Source organism: Haemaphysalis longicornis, unplaced genomic scaffold, assembly GCF_048455015.1.
Source record: "Haemaphysalis longicornis isolate Haplotype H1 unplaced genomic scaffold, Haemaphysalis longicornis Haplotype H1 scaffold_1, whole genome shotgun sequence".
In the NCBI taxonomy this organism is placed as follows: domain Eukaryota; kingdom Metazoa; phylum Arthropoda; class Arachnida; order Ixodida; family Ixodidae; genus Haemaphysalis; species Haemaphysalis longicornis.
Genome location: NW_027526203.1, coordinates 289,672,340 through 289,689,742, shown reverse-complemented (window position 1 = coordinate 289,689,742; position 17,403 = coordinate 289,672,340). Strand labels below are relative to the sequence as shown.

Genomic DNA, 17,403 nt, shown 5'->3' with positions numbered 1-17,403 from the left:
GCTTGTTGCATGTGTGCTTGGCGCTTGCCCTCCTCCCCGCTAGGTTATGCCCTCTCCACATCGCTGCGACCGCGTTACCGCATTTCGTCCCATAAAAGCCTCGACCAAGAACAGCTTCGCTATTAAAAAAACCATTCATTGAAGCTACTATAATTACGCATTGTGGAGGTTTTTGTTTGTTTTTTGTCTCATCTAGTGGCTTTGTGAGGACCACGGAAACTTTTTATGGGGCACGGCAGGAAAGCGACATCGTGGCGTCGTTGGCTTATAACGAGGTCATTCATCTGCAGCTATACAGAGGGTCGTTGCCCGCCATATTTGAAAACCAAGGATGGTACAAAAGTAGTATTTTGCAAACTTTTAACGTTATTTAGTTAACTCAGCATCACTTCGCCCTCAAAACTGTGCTATGCACATAACTTGGCCGAAATAGTGCTTTGCTCAAAGATTGTTACTACGACAAAAAGAAAAAAAAAGAGAAGCAGAAAGATTGCGGCTAACACGTACGAATGCGGGGGCAAGACATTATAAGCTTTTCTTTCGCACTTAAAGTTGCAGATGTCTTTAATATAGCCCCAAATTTATACAAGCCGCCCCAGTTTTTCGACGAATTACTTCGTTTGCATTGGCGCTACCGATGAATTTGGTATGAGAGGTACTGACGCCAGCTCTATTCCTTTCAAAGTGTGATTCCCTTTAAACACGAAGTACGTTTCCGCAGTACCCAATTTTGTTTTCTTTTTCGTTTTTTTAAACGTGATTGCGTGCGTGCGTGGGCAATTTAGCACCGCCGTGAAAAATAAAACGCACTGCTCAGTGCTGTGTTTCAAACCCTGGCCCCACGGGCTGTTTATTGGGAATAACTAATAGGCCACCACTAATTTATGTTTCTTCAATCGGGCACAGCTCGTTTCCTAATATGGAAATGAAAGGGTTGCTGGGTTTTCTACACAAGTCCAGAAGGCTAAAGGATAACTCATCGTGGTTTGTACAATTCCCCCAACCAGAGTAAAAAAAACCCCACCCCCTGCCCTCCCCCTCCCAAAGAAAAAAAAGGCCTATAGAGATTGAGGATCATCTCGAGTCACCAAAGTGAATTGTTCCGGACCCATGCCCACATAATAGCGCATACCCATGCGATGCGGGCGACAGGAACTTCGTCGGTTGCTAGGCACATCTCGAAGGTCATCAGGGGTTGAGGTGTCGAGGGTCATCAGGTCGCGTGCATCAACGGTCCAACTCAGGGCGCATGACCATGCCTAAGGCTCTGCAATAATGAATGAAACGTAGGCTTGCTTGCTTGCTTGCTTGCTTGCTTGCTTGGTGGCGTGCTCAGTGAGAATTTTTATTTTAGGATTTCATGCACTCGACGACTTTCTCAGGGAGAGCTAGGTCACCGGCACTCCTTTTGTACGCAATTTTCACCAAAGAGATTCCCCGTCAAAGCTGTCAGCGTCCGCTGATGCCACACTTATGAAGTGGCACTATAGCCACACCGTTCTTACAAAGTGCTCCAAATATTGCAACGCTGTAGCTATGGCCACTGTTCGGTTCTAGCGCTGCTTCGAAGCCTACAGGAACACTCAGTCACGAGGCGAGCACACGTGGTGCAATACTATAACGCGTGCTACGTGTCACCAAGAGGCCACTTTTCGGGCTCTGGAAAAAAAAAGAAGTGGGCGTCGTGTAGCGGCCACATCGGAGGTCGCGTGACATGGGTGCCGATGAGAAACAAGGCTGGATCGCCTTGCACCGGCCGAAGCTCCCCCCTCCTCCACCGCGGCGATTTGTCAGGCCCGAGTTCGCTTCCACGAAGGCTTGTGCGCGCCTCGAGAAAACAGCCGATGCTCGTCACTTTGACCCTGCGCGCGTGCGTCGTGGGCGTCTGATAAGTGTCGCATCAGTGACGGAGCCAGGTGGGAAACGCCCCGGGTTTCCGCCGCCACGCTGCTCATCTGTAGGCGGAGTCGATCGCTGCCCGCTTTCTCTCGTTTCCTTTTGCGACGCATTCACGGAGAAAAGGGCAGAGACGATGTGTTTCCTTCGGGTCATGGGCGTACTTGTATGAAACGACCAAGAACCTTTGGGAGTCGTTTTCATTATTTTTGTCTTTTTACTGAATGCGAAAAACAAGCAGGCCCGCGTCATTATTCTTGCACCGTGTACTTCTGGGGTGACGGGGTTAAACTTCATCGAAGGTCAAGGGATGCGCCAATCTCATCCCTTCCGTAAATTCACTTACCGTTGCGTTGTCATTTTGGCAGTTTTGTGCGAAATCCGTGCAACTGTGCAGTGCAAACAAAGTTTATCGAACGAGGTGTGGTCAAGAGAACCTGTACTCGGCGGCGATTGTTTTCGGTGAGCTTTTTATGGAGAGACGTGTCGGCCATACTAGAGGCTTTTTTACTTGCACAGCCATTTCGCAACAATGCTATATCTGGCGCATTACCTAACTCAGGCTGTGCGTCGGCGTGCTTCCGTTGCTGCGGCCGACGTGTGCGCGGTACAATGGAGGCCTTTGCAACTTGTCAAGGTTGGGGCTAGTCACCCCTGTGTCTTCATGAAAATGAACTATCTACGTGAAGTTCATTGGGTCTAATATAGGGGCTATGCAAAGAAGGGTTCAAGGCCTGCATAATGAAGGCTCAGTTATAGGTTTCAAGATTATTGTAAAGAATTTTAAATTAATCTTACAAACAGCGAAGCGTTGAGGGTATCCTGCAGCTTAGAGGTGGTCAAAGGCGGGGGGAGATGACAACCCCTCCCCCCACCCCCTTCCCCCCCACGAAGCACCGTCTGAACTATCACTGCTAAGCCTACATCGCGTTGCATTCTTGCAGTTCTCCCGGCCCACATCAGGCGTATAATATACGTGACGTGGGACACATTCGGGAATCAATATTACGAGGTAAACAGCAGGTTATTGTCGCAAAGGAGGACGGTATACAGCCGATGTGTACTTCCGGAGCTTACACATGCAAAACTTTCCATGGGCTTATCTTCCCCGAAGTTCTTCCTGAATCATAAATCACTGCACCCAAAAGACAAAAAAACTCTGATGAAGAACAACTCGTTCCGACATACAATTTGACTAAATAATGTCACCGGAGCCAGAACATTTGGCAACGCGAAACACTGCGCTCGACATGTGTGATGTAACAGTACAGACCACACTTTCTTGCTTAAATCGTCTACTGGGTCTTACAGTGGCCGAGTTTGCCCTTTCAATAACTACGATCAGTCGATCCTTTGTTATTTTTTAGTATACTGGCTACACTTTGAGCTGTATGAGTACTAAGAAGCTCGAAAGAATAGTTAGGTCAGCCTAAACAGCTATGAAAATAATGATGGGTGTAACGCATTCAGAAGGATCCTCGCGTATACGAGACATTTTAGGTCAAACTAAGGGAAAAAAATGGAGTTTGGCCGAACATGCGGTGCGGAGCTACGACAAGAGGAGTACAGGCTGAAAAAAAATTACGTGTGTCTAGGTGACCAATTGATGTGCTGACCAATTAGGTTTGACCCGCCGCGTGGTTCATTGGCTACGGCGTTGTGCTGTTGAGCCCGGACACGTGTTCGATTCCCGGCCGCGGCGGCCGCTTTTCTGATGGGGCCGAAAAGTGAAAACGCCCGTGCGTTCGAGATTTCGGCGCACGTGAAAGATCCCTAGGGTCGGAGAGTTAAACCTCATAATCAAACCAAATCAACCAATTCGGTTTGAATGCCAGACCCGAATGTGTCCGATTCTGTTTTCGATCCATTTACTCTACGTTTATTCCCTTGGCCCCATCGGCCATTTTGTGCGACATTTCTCGGTTACACCAACGATGAGGCCGTAGGGTTTTTTACCTATACCGGGCCAACTAATGCTTTCACATCGATAAAAACAACGGACTGAAACTCCAACCCGGCTCACCAACCGCACATTTTATGATGATGCTGCTGCTGCTGATCGGGATGATTACGGTTCTTGATGAATGGCGCATACCAAATCAAGTGATCGGCCAATCATGAGCGAAAAAAGGCTCTGACTGCTACACGGTGCAGCTTAAATGTCAATTCAACTGCCGTGTGGAAGAAACTTAGAACCAGTATAATGTGAACAAAAAATAAAAGTCGCTCAGAAGAATGTGATGAATAAAACGAAATTCAACAAATTGTGTGTGTGTGTGTGGGGGGGGGGGTGTCCGACGGACCGACCGACCGACCGACCGACCGTCTGATAGCACTGAGGGAACTGCACAAGCACACAAAACAAGTATGGGTGAGCTCTGTCTGACAGAAACGGGGCTGTTATTTAAAAGAGGTGGAATTGAGCGGCCGAGGGGGGGGGGGGGGGTGCATAATTGCAGTTTCGCGCACTTGGCTCAGCTCACGAACGTTGACCTGCAAGTCTGAAAAACACAGACGTCAAGCAAAGCTTTCCCTCCGCTAAAGCTGCTGACACTCTTCCTTGAATCCCGCTGCCGCTTCACCTGGAAAAGAAATCCATCTCACAAAACGACGCGACCTTGTCAGGAGGCTTCGAGGGGCATCCGTCAGGGTGCGTTAAAGTATAGTTACGCACAGCTTGGCAGAACACACCCCCGACGACACGACCGCAGAAGAAGCGGCGTCCCTTGCCCACGCAACGCGGTTCGGTAGTCCGTGGACGCCGCATCCACATAGGCAGAACGCGTCTTGGTCGACGTCCAAGCAAAAGTTCCGCGAGGTGCTCGCTTGGCGTCGTCCCATGCGCAGACTCCCGGGAGCTGCTGCCGCTGCACGTGCCTCCTCTGTTTACATCTGCGTCCCTGCCCTCGCCTCCTTCTACCCGCGCTAAAAATACTGGGTGCTGTCGGCGGGCGTGCTCACACCGCAGTTCGAGGCACGGAGTCAGACCCTGGGTGCGCGCGTCGTCACGGCAGCGCTGCCCACGTGAACGTCGCGAGATGCACGGCATGAACCCCGCCGAGTGAGTCGCCTCAACATGGCTCCCACGCCGCTGACGCACGCGGCCCACACGCCCAAGAGCGGGCCCCACCGTAGGCCACCACATCACGGTACGCTGCCCCGGCGTGCACGACGCCCTCCCCACTCTCGAGGGGCCACGCTTCTCCTCGCTAGTTTAACGTCCAGACGGGGGTGCTGAGGATTCACTTGCACCGGAACGTCATCCCTAGGTTTCTTGTTTTCTGGTGACGTCATGAAGCCAGACACGCCCGTAAGTCGCCTTAATTCGCTGCGACGTGTGCGAATAACGCATAAGTGTTCCCAGCAGAGTGAAATCAAACAATAGCGAGAACTCGCATGTAATTTCAAATGTTTTACAATGTGGCCTGACTGTGGAACTACTCATTGCGAAACGCCACACTCGCAAAACATATGCGAGTCTGCTTCACCGCAACGCACTTGAATGGCCAACTACTGCGACCAGGAGGAGTATTCGCACAGAGTGTGCAGTGAATTTCTTCCGCCGCACCGGCTGATTCCATTTGTCCCTTCCTTACGTATTCGAAGTTGAGAGTATATCTTGAGCTAGAAGTAGTGATATGGGTGCACACGTTTTGGTAGATAACGCGAAATGAGTCACGAGGGGTAATAAAACGAAATTCTCACCTGTGCCGTTGAAAAGACACCCTGCTTGGGAGAGGTCGCCGCGGCCTCCACATTCTCTAGAAGCCACGGAGACATGGCTACGAGTGTACCAATCCTCCCCGAGACTACTTTCAGATGCCGCCAGCGCTGCCTCCAGTCGATGACGAATAGCTGGTGGAAGTTTAAAATGCTGAGGATGACTTTGCATCCACCACTTGCCGCGAAGAAGACGACGGCCTCTTCGATGCATATGACGACGATTACTGGCGCCGCAACTATGCAAATAAACAATGATACTAAAACCTGACTATATGTCCGGCAATGTCCACCTACAACACCTTAGCCATTCAAGTCTTGCGCGTGAGTGCAAGCTTCCCTGAATTTCTTCAATGCTTGCAAATCTTTGTAGTTGCGCTGTAGGCGTTGTAGTTGCGCTGAGAGCAAGTCTTGTTTCTGGGATGCATATCGCCCTCGGAAAGAGTGAAGGATGCGTAATTTTATTGGCCAAACTCCGCTCATTGATGTGTAGAGCGCATGCCGGGCAAGAGAGGGACGTCACCCGACGTCTTGACTCAACGGGGCCCGATTTACGCAGTCGCGTGGCTGAGACTCTTCGAAGACCATGGCGCGCGGTGTATAATCATGATGGTGGATCGCAGATGATGATGGTGATGGGCGTTGCAGTGGTGATGATCGTGGTGCCGCTACAGATGATGATGATGATGTTGATTATAACTTTATTTTAGGGGATGGGGGACGCGATACGCTGGCTACTGTATTGCGCCCTGGATCCCGGCCGCGGCGGCCGTGTTTCGATATTTCGGCGCGTGCGATCCCCGTGTCTAAATCCATTCGTAGCCCTCCACTACGGCATTCCTCACTGCCCAGGTGAAGCTATGGCGCGTAAAATCCCCAAAATTTGAATTTGGATACGCTGACTACTGGGGTGTAGTCTGAAAACAGTCAAACAAATGTTGAAAGTGATCCGAAACACAGATCGAAAATTCACCAGAGTCTATTGGTCATATGCTTTTGATCATGTTAATCAAAACTGATCATAATGATCAATTGATCATATTGATCATATACTTCTGAGACAGCCTCTACACGAATATTTTTATTGTTTCTCAACATGTCTGAATGATTTCTTTTTAAATTCGTCAATAATTTTGGATAACAAATATTATTTGGAACTTTAATATTATCGGACAGTATTACGCAGAAAATTATCACTCGATAGTATTACGTCGGTAATTCCGCGACAGTCAACAATATATAATTATATATTCGTTTTGGTCGCCTATCAACACCATTACACCGAGTATTTCATTGCAGAGTACCAATGCGCCATGGAAGCTGAAGCGCCAACCATACGCACATACGCGAAAGAGAACAGTATTAGCGCTTGCTGTCACACATATAGCAGCCCAGACCTGGGAAGCAGCCACCACCGCACACATGCACGCATCCCAAGAGCGAGAAGAAGCTTCACAGACACGGACATTACCTGCAGACGTCACGATCGGGTAACAGTTGAGCTAGCCGAGGCGTTCCATGTGCTCATACAGTAGGTCGCAGTGTATATCAGCCACGGATCGTTCAGCATTCCTTACAAAGAAGTGACTTTCCTAAAGGGAAAGGGTGCGAAAAAAAAAAAAAAAACGACAAGCACCCCCCCCTTCCCCTCTTTTTTTCGGTCTCAGGACAGTGCGTATGTCCACCTGGCTCGCATATGATAGCCGGGTCCTCAGCCGTTATGTTTCATTTCAGTATATAAAGATTTTAGTTAATTGTTGGCGCTGGTGCCGTTCCCTTTCTTGTCCATGTTTTTCAGTTCATGCTTCTCAGTTTCCACGACGAATTCGCTCTAGATAACCAGCTAGTCTCTCCACTCTACTTCGGCGTACTATCGATAGCTTTGTATCGCTAGTAGGAGGGAGGGAGGGAGGGAGGGAGTCAGTGAGTCAGTGAGTGAGCGCAAATATTGGAACTAATTGATTGAATTAAATTAATATTAATTTTATTCAGACTGAATATTTATTCTCAATTTATTCAAAGCGTCCATATCCGGGTTCTTACCGGCGCAGTTCCAAATACTAAAACAACGTGAAAGAAAATCTTTCTATGTCTGCGTGTCCTTGCCATGGTCGAATCTTAATATCGTAATCTTTATATCTTAATAGTAAAATCTTATTATCTGCTGCCATTTATTAAACCAACTTTAAAATTTGAATAAGTGTATGTTATATTCTCACGAAAATATTCCCCTCCCCACGTTACAACATCAGAGGAATGTAACGGTGAAAGCCAGGGGGAGGGGGGGGGGGCGAAGGGAGGGTCCTTCTTATCATCGATATTGCTCCCAGATATCTCAACAACACGCCATGAGATGGTTTGCGTAAACTCTGCGCTGCTCCCTCCTGGCCTATGCTCCCAAAATTACGGATAACCTCGAGTCCACCTGTAACGTTTTCCAAACGACGAAGGTTCGCTGCGCGAACACCTTCGGGCGCTCATGCTTGCTCCAGCCGCCCAACTTTCAACGCTGCTGCATGATTCTTAATTGCTTGCGGAAAGGGGGCTTGCCAGAGCTGAATGGCGCACCGCTGTTACTGATAACTGCTATAAAGTACAACCAAATTTTCATGCAGAAAAAAAAGATGCGTGCAAAATTACAGTAACGTGCTGTGGTAATTCAAGCACGGCCACAGCTGTGAAGTGGGCGTTCTGGTACAAACAATAACTTCTCGTGGTTACGGCCGTCACCGCAAAAAACGAGAACATAGGAAACACGAGGAATGTAAATTCATGGTTTCATGGTGGCATGTTTTGAACGAAGTTACTAACCTCTATGAAAGGTACATTCTTCTCACGAGGGCGGGAATAGATGTGAAGACACTTGCAGGTTGCTAAAAGCAAGACTTTCTGGACCACGTTATGCAAGGATGCAAACTTGTTCTCTCCGTAATAGAAGCATGGAATCTATTATGTACGGAAAGAGAGAGAGAGAGAATTAGATTTTAGTTTTTATAGTGAATTGTCTCATGGTGAAAATCGTGTTTGAACCAATTATGCTTACAAAAGATGCTCCGATAATACACCAAAGAATACTCAGATTATTTTAAAGTACAAATAAATTACCCACAGCAAAAAATAAAATACTTACATGCCAAAAATACGTTCTGTTTGAAGTGCAGCTGGCATGCAATAAAGCAGCACACACCCCGAGGAGAAGAGTGCGTTCAAGTTTGCACTGCAAGAGAAATGCGGTATGCTTATTGCGACACTGGCTTACCACTCGGCTTACTTAAAGAAATTACCATCCCTTCGTAAGGAAAGTTGAGAGAAGCGCGAAAGCTTTCTAAAATCAAAACGGCATCAAAAGTGCGTCAAAACCTTCGCTCAAAGTTCGTCCAATCGATCGTCAAACTTTCAAAGGCCCAAATAACAAACGAAGAACGAACGCACGCGACGATTTTTGGCGCCCAAAGTAAACGCGTCTACGAACGATCTAAATGTAGACAGATACGTGGCTTATGAGATAGAGGTAAACCGTTGTGCTCCTTCTTCCTGATCGATGCGTGTGTTGTTTCATCTAGAACCGGTCCTCTTTCGCGATTTTCAAGTAACCGTCTCGACAGAATGCATGGAAGTCCGGTTTCACGCTCGCGCCGTGTACCGGAGCTTTTCCGTCGATCAACCGGTCTAGGGGGAATGCAGGGCCGTAGCCAGAAGTGTTTTTCGGAGGGGGTTATGGGTTATCGGAAGGGATGACATTCGCCGAAAGGAGCATTAAGTCTGACTGCCACCTTGCCTGGAAAAAATTTCGGAGGGGGTTCGAATCCCCAAAACTCCCCCTGTGGCTACGTCCCTAGGGAAATGCAGGAGTTTTTTAACCGTACGCCTTCGGTCCCACTAAGTTTTCGCTTGAAAATTAGATGCCGAAGTATCCCTCCGACCTCCTTGTTGTGAGAAAAGTTCGCAGTTACAGCGTATTTAAGGACTCCCATTGATTCTGGAATTCCGTTCCTATTTCCAGTCATTGACTGACCGACAGACAGGCATGTTTTTTTTTTTTTTTTTTCTGTGTAGTCAAACACAACTTTAGGCAGGTTCGTCTATACACGCCCGCTGTTCCACGTATCCAAGCATGTGCAACATTGTGCATTAGAAAAAAAAAAAAAAAAAGAGCGCTATTGACTGGCAAACTGCTGTCGGCGCCATTTTTTGTCGCCGTAAGCATTGCCATGTCTACCGAGTCGACTGTCACTTTAGGTTCGCCTTCCCTGTTTCTAGTACACCACTTGCGTCTTCATCCTTTCAAAGGCGGCCGAAAGAGGCTGACAGGGCCCACATGGTAAAACGGAGGCGCACACGGCCAGCAGCTATCCCTCTCCATCCTCCGTTGGTTTCCCCCGGGGGGCGCCTGCCTCCCTCTCGCCTGTACGCCGCACCCGCGCCGGACGACGCCCCTCTGCGATGTCAACAACGAAGAGCCCGCGACACGGGTCGCGTGGCGAGGGAGGCTCGGGCCGCGCTGAGGAGCGAACGCCGAGGCGCCGCCAACCCAAGCCCAGGGGCAGCGGCCGCGGAGGGCGAAGGAGAGGCGGCGCCCGGGGGGCCGCCGAAGGGGGGCCGCGCTGGGGCTCGCGACGGCGGATGTGGGCCCACTTCCGAACCCCCTCGCCGCTTCCGGTGGCTGCAATGAAGCATCTGGAACACTCCTCGCCTCCTTCTCCTGCCGCACGGGACTCTCATTCAGCCTGGGCTCGGCCGGTTCGCTAGCAAATCTCGGTCCCACCAGGCGTGCCCGCGAGCTCGTCGCCCTGTCTGCCGGCCAGCTGGACTCCGGGCGCCGGTTCCCGGTAGCCGCGACTCTGCCTCGCGCGGCTTCCAGCGGCGCCCCGGACGGCCGCCGTCTCTGTCGCCGCTCCGACGGACATGAGTGTGCGCCACAGGGAGCCACCAGAGCCATGAGGGAGCCGCGTAGAATGACCTGGTCGCAGTTCAAAGGATGGGCCGCTTGTCTACGGAAAGGTCTGTGCACTGGCTTCCTCTTGCGCTGCGCGCATCGGGTTCGGCTGAGAAGCTAACGGATCGCGCATATCAGAGCCGAGTTATTTTGCGTGCGGCTTCTCGAAACAGCAACGGTCCGGCAGACTCGTCTTGCAGTCGCTTGACTACATTGTGTCAAACCCGGTGACGCTGTGCAGGTGTGCAGGATGCTAGATGTACACCCGAAACGCCTTTTCTATGCCGGCTGTACCGAATGAGCAGTCATCTTCCATCGCAGCCCATGACCATGGGAGTCCTGTGTGCTGGTTTCAATGCTATTGAAGGAGCTATGGGGCAACCATTTCTTCTCCAGAAATGCAATATTTCCATAACTAACGCCTGCTCGAGTGCAGCCCTTTCTGCAACTGAGCGAAGGAGAAAGTTCCCGGAAAACTTTAAGAGGAACCTTCTCTTTCGCCTTTTGTTTCGCTAACTAGTTCCGTTGTGTTCTGTATCTGCCGTTTGCAATGTATACTCGTTGCGCGCATGCTTTACGGCCGTTCCGTACCCCGCTGCATTGGATGAAGGCGATGCACCCGCGCACATTGTAGCGATGTGTTGTGCGAAAAGGTGCGATGTCCTGCGTGAGATTGCCCGTTCGTTCTCCGTATTTAAAAGCCTCGAAGTCATAATCCCAGGGCACATTTACTCCGCGTCCAAGGCGAGGTGTTCTACGTTTCGCCGACTTTGCTTGCTCCTGAATTAGTTAATGTTTTAATCCTCTGTTGTTTCATGGCTTACAAATGATCGTTACGAACGGATTCATAACCTCATGAATCCTTCAATACCATGAAGTCGGACATTTACACCTCCGGGATATCGATAAGCTCCGGAGTGCACGTACAATTGCTCTATCTATAATGCATCCAAGGATTAAGTTTCGTCTTTACGATCAATAGTAATGGTAATACTCACAATAATAAAACACTATTTAATGGTATGTCGAAGGACCAACGCCAGTATCCTAAAGATACGTCTCGTGCATCCGCATCCGGTCAGTTTTCTTTGCACACAGCCTTTTTCATGGAATCCAGCACTTAGACCCAATGCCTGATAGCTGCTACAGGACGGTGCTAAAGCAAAACTTGTGTCAGCTCTCCGGAAACGCGCTTTCGGCAGATCCGATACCATCAGCTCCCGTGAAGTCAGATAGTATCAGTACGCAGCTGCAACCTCTTCTACTTTATTTGTATTTGGGGGCCAGTGAAACAACATACGTACATACACAAAAAGGAAAAGCCCCAACTTGTGACGCCGGTCCCATCGTATCGCATCTATTGGGTATGCTAAACCAATTAACTTTTAAAATTATTAAACCTGAACTCTTCAAAACGATGCTGCGCATTTCCAACGCCACATTCTAGGAACGGCTGCCACTCCTGTGCGTTCGTTGTTGCAAATGGCTGAAACCGAAGTCCGTGCATACATCCGACAAAAACCGATCAGGTGCGTTTTATCTTTGTTTGTTTAATGCGTGGACCGCATATTCGGAAAATTATTTGCCGCGTGCATTGCCACGAGTGTCAGCGCGTGTAGCGTTGTTGCCCTTCCTGCCGGTATGAGGTTCGAGCTTGCAGCGACCGACCCTGCCGGGTCACTCTTGTGTATGTGACCTACATGAACCACACCATTGCGGTGTTGTATTCTTATTTTTTGTGGACACGCAAGGCTATGTACACATGAGCCATACTTCGAGCGTATGTATAAAAAAAATCCGTGGTCTTCCCTAGTTCATTTTTTCCCCTACGGCTGTGCGTTTTTTTTTTTTTTTTTTGGGGGGGGGGGGGGGAGTAGGGAGATAGGAGAGGAACTTACGCCGTATTTAAAGAAAGGCTGGTGTACGGCGCACCTCTTGGAAATTCACGCAGGTACGTGCAGGTAGCCTTAAGGAAGGTTATGCAGGTCGTCTCAGACAGGCTGCATAACTTTCTTTTGCTTAGCCTATAATATAGCCTATAGGCTAAGCGAAAGAAAAGCAGCGCGAGTATAAATTGAACGCTCATGCAACCACCAATTATTCGGGCTTTCTGTCCGCTCTACTTCTCCCTGGTTGGCGGTGACTTGGTGGGGTGACCGAAAGTTACCTCACTACCCCCATCCCATCATTGATCTTGGGAAGCGGCATAGGAGGAAGATAAGCCAGCAACGCTGCCCCTCTCACTCGGTGTGCGCGTCCGAGTTACTACATTGCTTTTTCGGCATTTATGTACTGTTAATTGCGCTTTGGTCGGCACGTATTTTAAAACGTGTGAGGCTATTGGGTGAAATCCCCTTTTTCGTTATATATAAACATATAAACATTATATATAAAGCATATAAACAGGCAAGCGGGATTTTTAAAATTACACTCCTATCGAAGGGAAATTCAGTTCAGTTTTCCCGCGTAGCATAGCGGTCGCCATCTGTTGGGAATTTCTTCAACCCGTAGTAGCCCATGTTAATCTATCATAAAATTGAATGATTCATGTAATTAATGTAGTGGTCAATCAAGGCATCGCCGGGTACAGTCACACATATTTATAGATTCCTTGGTGAGCTATTCGCCTCCTTGAGAAGGCAAATGTTCCTTCTGGGGAAAAAAATCTTAAATCCTCGTGATGCATCGTGTTTGTTTTAGCGCAAATGAAACCTCCCCCCCTCCCCCCCCCCCAAAAAAAAAGAAAAAAAGAAAACGTTGTTGTGTATGTGACAAGAGAGAGAGAAGGGGGATATACTGGGAATACATTTTAGAAGCAAGTGCCATTACTGTCCCCCGAAGTAGGGCCATAATGTATCTGGAAAAGATCGGCGCGCACTAAAAGAACACCATGGAGAGTCTAAATTATCAAACCGAAGGCTTGACGTCCAAAGATACATTTTTTTTTTGCTTTTAATCTTTCGCTGCTGCGAAAATATAGTTTAGCCGTTCCTTTACCGGAGTCACATCCGTTACAAAAAAAAAATGAGAAAAGACATCTCCTCGGACCGACAGATTTAGCCTTGTGGTTAGGCGGCTGAGCGCATCGAGTTATGCGGCCTCGCACAATGCGGGCAAATCGAGCGCCGAGGCCAGTGCGCCCCAGCGACGGGCCATCGCAGCCCCCAATTGACGCCAATCGCGGCAGATTCCGTGTCGCTCCTTTCCACAGCGGTGCATAGCACCCCTTGGGTCTCGGCCGTTCTTGGCTGGCGCCGTGAGTCCGTCCGGGCGAAGCGCCGCTGGGGACCCACTGCATGACGCGCTGAGGACACTTTCTTGCCCTGGCGACTGGCCCAACCCGGTTCAATGAGCGCCAGAGGTCAAAAAATACTCCCGCCAGTCGCCCTTTCAGTTCAGCGCAGTGCGCCTTCTTATAGTGGACACAGCAGGCCCCATGAAGGGAAGCGACAGGTTCCCCACGAACCGGAGGGGAGGGAGTGACAGCGATAGTTTACGAACTGTCGATATCAAATAACCCGTCGCTCTCCTGGACGTCCCCATAGTTCTCGTTCCCTGGTGCCAGCATTTCAATTTGAATCGTGAGACCTGCAGCTGAGCAGTTGGCAGTCGGGCCGCCTCATCCAGTATACAGAATGACGCGACGTGTATTTCTGGACGCCTCCCAATGGCGCAGCGTCTTTTTCTTCTCTTCTTTGATTTTCTTAACGTAACAGCAGCCTTTGGCAGTGACTAGTTGTTACTAACGCGTTACCGGTAACTAGTTACTTTTTGCAGTAACTTGTAACCGTGACTAGTTACTCTTAAGTGAGATGAACTTGTAACTGCAACATTGCTACTTTTTCGCACAGTAACTGTAATCGGAAATACCGTTGCAGTTACTTCGCTTTTTATAAAAAAATATCCAACAGCAGCAATCGTTAAGGGCCGACGTACAGTTGGCGCTTTCCACATTTTCGGATTACGTTCTTTCCCATGTCCTCTCCTCCTTTCGTCTTTCCACAACATTGCTGCCGCGCAGCTTAGGAAAGGACGTCGCGGATTATATTCGTGCAGAAGACAGAGGACGGACGTCGGTCTTTAAGGTGGTTTCTTAAAACTTTTCCTTCGTCTTTAGTCGATCGGAAAGAACAAAAAGGAAAAGAAACTGACAATAAGACCTCCGAGAGGAGGGAAGCGTACGGATGCCAAGTTTGAGAAACAACTCATCCTATGTTACAATGATTTATGCAAATAAATTTCCCAACACCAAGGGTGCATCAACAAAAGTTGGTGCAGCAAAATGAGGTGTACACAGCGATCGTTAATGTTAAGCTTGAGTGCGCCCCTTTTACCCTTTTCTGTTCCCTTCGTTTAGGGTTTTACCACGTGCTGTTTTAAGTATACCCGCATGCCTTCCTACGTTTCTATTTATAATAAACTCTGTCACTTCGTTTGTGATCTATTACTTATTTTATTCAGTAACGAAAAAGACGACGTCACTTTTTCAAGGTAACTCTAACAAGTAGTCTTGGAAAATCAGTAACTGTAACACCAACAGAGAGAGAGAGAAAAGGTAAAGGAAAGACAGGAATGTTAACCACGCTAAGGCCTAGTATGCTATCCTGCACGGGGAGAGGACAGAGTTTCTTGGAAACGTTCCAGAAGGTGTCTTGTAGTTGACCCTTTTTCTGCATGTCAGCGCGCCCTCCGCGTTAAATTTCCTTGGGTTTCTTATTATTCTTTATCGCGCTCGCGCTGCTCTTGTTAATCATTCTCCAAGTGATTTCCACCGCATTTTAATGATCGGGTCATCCTGAGCCCCAGTTTGTGTACAGATCCAATACAATTCCTGCAAGTCGGCTGCACAAAAAAAAATTATGCATAGACAACGCCCAATATGAGACCAAAAAGGACAAACAATGGGAAACACAGGTGGGGTCGTCGTTACCTGTGTGTAGGGCTGAGCCACGAGAATGGCGGCGCAACATCGCAACTACTCGTTCATTATCGCCAACATTCACCTGTTTTTGAAAGCGTACTGAAGTTCTACTTCGCTGGGCCTTTCGCAACATCCCGCCAACTTTCGCGCATCAAGGCGAGACAGAACGCGGACGCTTAATATGAAACAAGTTCGTCTAAACTCGGCTAAAGCTCGCCTTCGCTGACCGATTTTGCCTGTAATCCGCTAGGATACGAGAATCCCGGCAAAGAAACCAGGAAGTCTGACCTCTGATTTGGATTATTCGGTACGTATTCTTTTATAGACGATAGTCTTTCTTGGCCTACTTAAACCCAGAAATTTTGGTCTGTCTGTCTGTGACTCGATTCCGCCACCCGGCCAAAGCAAAATGCATATTGCGCAATAGTCTTATATACTCACAGCCAAATGTGAGCGTCGAAGCCCAGTTTATATGTTCATACTTGTCAACTTTGCTGAACATGAACAAGACATTACTCAAATACAGGACCGAAAATTAATACACAAGGGATATTTACAGTGCTCCTTTATTTAAAAAAAAAATTCATGGATGCATGGTTTTTCGATAGCAAATGATATTCTACATCTACTGCAGCAAACCGCCACCTCCTGGCGGAATATGAAAAATCACGCCGCAACAGCAACGAAAGGTTCCTCTAGCTAGGTTACACGTTCTGCTTGGAACGCACGTGGAGCACGGCAACGCGGTTCTATAAACCTTGAAGTCGGCCGCCTCGATTCACGCGCGTCTCCGCCGTACTGCAGCGCTGGCATCGAGGAATCCGGCCTGTAGCAGTCGCCTTGAGCGACTGCTCAAGGCGACTGCTACAATCGCCTTGAGCGAACCTTTAGTGTGTTTACCTTGGGATGAGCGCGACGGTACAGGAACAGCATGATAGGTGACCGGAAAAGCAAAGGGGGGCATTTCCTTGCCAAATGTCTACAAAGACTATCGTCTTTTGACGACATTTGCAACGAAAGGAGCAGATACGCGGCCAATTTTTTACCCTGGCTTAAAGTTATCTTGTCATGTCTCCTGCTGGTTTTGAGCTGTGGCAAGATCCCTAAATACAACCTTTGCAGTTATTGCATTAGGTCACGTATTCTTTTCAATTATAAGGACATGAAGCCAATATACCGACCCCCGATTACCGCGAAATTGGTTGCAGAAGATGCACCTTCATGCTACGCTCAGTAGGCGCCTAACACTAGAATTGCCTTATTCGACTGGCGCAAAATATTGTTCCAATTCCGTAAGGTGCCATATTTCATGCTGTTATGTACCTTTGCCATTGGACCGTTTTTGTTTTCTGCTGTATTTTTCTTCCCTTTTCCACTTCCGTCCTGCCGCTGTCTAAAGCGAAGCCCAGGAATACTCAAGCTGTGTTCACAGCTATTGTTTCCCTGGTGTCTGCTCGCAACGCTTTGTTGCAAAATAAATTCAGATTTAAGGGTTGATTAATGTCAAGCAGAATTAATTGATGACACTTGATAACTCCTTTAAAGCACGTAAACAATATTCCAGCCGTTACTGTGTGGTTTTCTGAGCCAAAACGTACTTTATATATATTGTTAAAAGCGCATTGTCGCTCTGTTTCAATGTCACGACCACTTCGCCTTCGAGCCTGCAAGAGATTCTGCAACACCCTTCCTAAATTGTTTTTCTAAATCATAAATGCTTTCAGAACGTAGTGAACAAACACATCTAGTATTAGACTAGGGGGTCGCAAAGTATCTCAGCCAAAAATTACTGCTCTACGCCCATCAGGTAACTTAGAAACTTGTTCAAAACAATTCTCTCTTTTCTGGTCCTGGCGTTCTTGTAGCGCTCAAATTACGTCATCATAGCAACGCAGGAGCTATTAGCCGGCTTCCTTTCTCTTTCAGCAAT

The 17,403-nt window shown here is 48.3% G+C and overlaps 1 protein-coding gene across 4 annotated transcripts in view; it reads left to right on the top strand.

Annotated features, from left to right (window-relative positions):
* Positions 1 to 17,403, top strand: part of Stumps (DBB domain-containing protein stumps) — a 144,225-nt gene that overhangs the window by 76,489 nt on the left and 50,333 nt on the right. Inside the window, exon 1 of one of the 4 annotated variants that reach the window (XM_077679588.1) lies at positions 4,812 to 5,045. The exons of 2 other annotated variants lie outside the window; for them this stretch is intronic. In XM_077679588.1, the coding sequence (XP_077535714.1) occupies positions 4,973 to 5,045 (73 nt within the window). In that variant the 5' untranslated portion in view covers positions 4,812 to 4,972. Of the gene's footprint in view, positions 1 to 4,811; positions 5,046 to 10,124; positions 10,618 to 17,403 lie in introns of those variants that run through there. One more of the 4 variants, XM_077679591.1, reaches the window with a different exon arrangement.